The sequence below is a fragment of the Xenopus laevis genome, chromosome 5S (assembly GCF_017654675.1).
Source record: "Xenopus laevis strain J_2021 chromosome 5S, Xenopus_laevis_v10.1, whole genome shotgun sequence".
Taxonomy (NCBI): domain Eukaryota; kingdom Metazoa; phylum Chordata; class Amphibia; order Anura; family Pipidae; genus Xenopus; species Xenopus laevis.
In genome coordinates, this window is record NC_054380.1 from 107,444,538 (window position 1) to 107,448,221 (window position 3,684).

General features: G+C 42.5%; 1 protein-coding gene across 1 annotated transcript; it reads right to left on the reverse strand.

Moving 5' to 3' along the window:
• Positions 1-223: 223 nt before the first annotated feature.
• On the reverse strand, positions 224-3,196 carry paqr9.S (progestin and adipoQ receptor family member IX S homeolog). The gene has a single exon (XM_018265783.2). It carries the CDS (start codon positions 2,725-2,727, stop codon positions 1,684-1,686), a length of 1,044 nt encoding a protein of 347 aa, XP_018121272.1. The 5' UTR covers positions 2,728-3,196; the 3' UTR covers positions 224-1,683.
• Between the last annotated feature and the right edge of the window lie 488 nt (positions 3,197-3,684).

Below are 3,684 nucleotides of genomic sequence, written 5' to 3' on the forward strand. Positions count from 1 at the left end.
TTATTTTCAACGCGGCTGTACTCACACAGACGCATGTAAGCGCCAGATGCAGGTAAAATGCAACATGCTGCGTCGCAACCTGCATTTGGCCCTTACATGCGTCTGTGTGAGTACAGCCGAATTCAGCGCGTCTTCTCCTGCGCTCCCCTGCGGCTGAACACATAAAACCAGAACGCAGGGGAGCGCAGCTTCAAATGCCTGTGAGTAAGGGCCCTAAGGGTCGCAGTGAAAATTCTAATTAAAATTTTCAAATTTTTTTGGTCAAAACTCTCAAATTCAAATTGTGAATTATCCAAACTCGATTACAGTTTTAATTTGAATTCCGACATTTGTCATACTCTGTCAAGAACTCAAAATCGACTATTCACCACCTGAAACCTGCCGAATTACTGTATAAGTCAATGGGAGAGGTCCAGGGATCAATTTGGTGATGTTTGTAGCCTTCCTGACATTTGAGTTTTTTTCAGAGAATAGAAATTCAAATCGAGTCTTCTAAATTCGAATTGAGTTTTTATAATTCAAATCGAATTTGGTTGGAGTTTTTGGGTTGTTTAAATTCATTAGATTTTATTTATAAATTTAGACTAGTCAAATTTTGAATTCATGGGAGTTTAAAAAACTCCCATGAATTTGAAATTTGACCATTGATAAAAGTGCCTCCCCCTGTCAGGTAATGCTGCTACACATTTCCAAGCTTGTCCTAGTGCAGATATCCCAAAAACATAATAAATACAAGCATCATAACTCATAATAACAAGGTAATAGTCCATATAAGTCTTTCATACATTTGAATGTCTAAATTTTAATATAACTATTAATGCCCTTTATTTATTGCACAATGCAATTAAAAGATGCGTCCACTCATCTACATGAAATTATTTTGGTACCAGTGTCATTGTTCAGCCAAGTTACTCCTATGACAAATGCATATTTTTTGCCACATTTTAGCAGCTAGTTTTTAAGTTCAAGTCAAAGATATTGTCTGTGGCATCTCTATGCATATTGAATGCAAATTGAAATCTTCTTCCTCCAAAAAGTAAGTCTGACTCAATGTTGTATCCAACACAACATAATTAGGAGTTTGCAAATACCCACTGGGGTAAGTGACAAAAGTCAACATTAAAGCTACAGTATGTCTGAAATGGTTTGGATAATGCCATCTAAGCAGCTCTGATGGGTTTTTTTTAATTCTGTGGATTGGACTCTAAATTTTAAAATTCTAACTGTTTGTGGGGTACAGGAAATTTACATCTTTAAAAGGTTTAGTGGTAGAACATCAATTTCATCTTTGGTGCAGCAAAATCTGAGACAGCATTGGAACATGGGAACTGTGGGTTAAATACAGAAATGAAAGGCTCTTGAGCTGCAATTAGGTATAGTGCTGGCTTTACACTGTGCACATCACCAAGAAGCTGTCTCCCGAAAAGCAATTACAAATGCAGGCACTTTCAGTGCTGGATCTGCTTTATTTCCCTGTGGCAGCAAGCCAGGTGCAACAAAGTTGCAGTATTTAACAGAATAGCAGCTCAAGAGCCAAGCATTGCCTTTTTTACTGTAATTTTGCACCAAAACATAAATTCCCTAAACAGCATGCTCTTCTGCTAGGGAAGCCAATATTATCAGCATGCTCTTTCTGTGGATGCACCCTGTAATATATACCACAGTAATTGTGTTTTGCTAATGTTAGTCCCGTTTGGTGTTACTAAGTCCTTTTAAATAGGTCCTTACTACAAAAGCCAGACACAGCGTTAACAGCAGCATATACCCTATGGTTCCCTGGAAGGTAGGGAGGCTGGATGGAGATTTGAGGAATGATTCTAGTCCCTGTTCCACATAATGCATTTGATCATAGATACTAAGAAAAGTGAATATATGAAAGAGCTGGTGGCTGTGCCCTATAAAGTCAAAAAGCCCTGGATGGATCCTTTCTGGGATCTTACTGACATTGAAGAAAGCTGCTACCAGCAACCAGAAATACCGCCTATAAAAATGAACAAACAGAGTAGGGTTTCTCTTCCTAAGGTCAAACAGAAGACTCTCAATCATGACCGGACAAGCCATGCTGAGGGGCATTGCAAAGACAAAAGTGCGGATAGCAAATGGGTAAGAACAATCTTCTGCTCTGCTCTTGCAGCATGCCACCGTGCAGGTTACAGCTAGAATAAAAGCTACAGGCAGCACTAGTTTTCCATACAGCCCCAGGAGCATGCTATAATCCACTTGGTGCCAGCCCAAGCTTTGCAGGTAAGGTGTCATCACAGCTGGGTCCAGCAGACTGAGTCTGGGAAGCAGATAGTAGGAGTATGCCACCGTGCTGGCAAAGCCATAGTAGCTGATAGAAGCATAGTCCAGAAAGAAGAAGACTGCACGCAGGCGCAGGGAGCGACAGCTGAACACATGGGCTGTACAACTCATGGCAAATGTCAGTAGCACTCCTGAGGCATAGCACCAAAGGGGAAGCAGAGCTGGGTGGTGGAAGGGCAGCTCTGCTGCCAAAAAGAAGACATGGTAAAACTTGCTGACAAACAAAACCAGAGGTATGAAATGCGTCCAAAAATTAAGGGTCTCGTTGGTAGGCTGGAATATGGAAGCTAGGCACTCCTGGGCAGTGAGGTGCAGCCTCCTGTAGCCGGATAAAATGAAGCATTCCACAAAATCATCTGGCACCTCATCCCAGCGCAGGAGGGGCGACTTGTCCTTGTCTCTGGTGTAGGACTGCAGGGGCATGGTGCCCTCCCAGTAAAATGAGCAGGAGCTGAATGAAAGCAGAAGAAGGGTGCCGGTGTGCAAGCTGCTGCTGCTGCTCAAGGGATTTGAGCCACAGAGATGGTTCTGTAGCTGCTGCTGCTGCCTCTGCTAAGAGGAGAGATCTACTCCTTCAGCATCAATGCAGCAGCCCAGCTCAATAATGCAGAGCCTGCACAAGTCAGCATCGCGGTAATTCAAAGACAGAATGAATCTGATCCTCCTTTGGATATAGCATCTCTCTATGTAGCCTACTAATATGCCCCTAAGGGATGAGATATGGGATCTTTCAAGAGTTTACTCCTATTGCTGAGTGGTGGTGCCGGCAAAGTGGGAGTTTCCGACCTTGAGGCTTTTGCAGAATAGCAGGGTGATATAGAAGTGGGTGGGGGTGGGGATATGCCATTGGAAATCAATGGCACAATCATCAGGGACAATTGATGGGCTCGGGCGATAGTATTTCTTTTTGACGTCATGGAAATGATATGTGCCATTGAGCAAGCTTCCTAAATTTCACAGAATGGCAGGGCGGATGTGAGACTGGAAACCAAGATTATTATACTCCACTGCTACTGTATCTGTGCCCTGTACCCCAGGGACTCCTGCCGTATTGTTTCCCCATTTCAGATCTTGCTCCAGGGGATTTAAATATTCCCAATGTAACAAATATCCCCCGGGGGGCCAAACCATTAATTGCACATGAGGTCAAATATCTGCGTATCTTACTAAAGACCAAAATAGTCTGTTTTTTATTTAGAAGTATTGCTAGTTGTTTCCCAGTGTGGCATTTTATATTCCACTGTTTGTGGAAATCTACCCAACCATTTTGTCATCAATGATAAATAAATGAACCTGACGCCAGAACCATCTCCATGTATTAAGTGGAACATTTCTTGTGAATTTCCCATTTGCTGGCACCTAGAGGGTTAATGAAGCACC

Excerpts from the sequence above, each read along its gene's own strand:
- paqr9.S (XM_018265783.2), bottom strand. The coding sequence starts at position 2,727 with ATGCCCCTGCAGTCCTACACCAGAGACAAGGACAAGTCGCCCCTCCTG.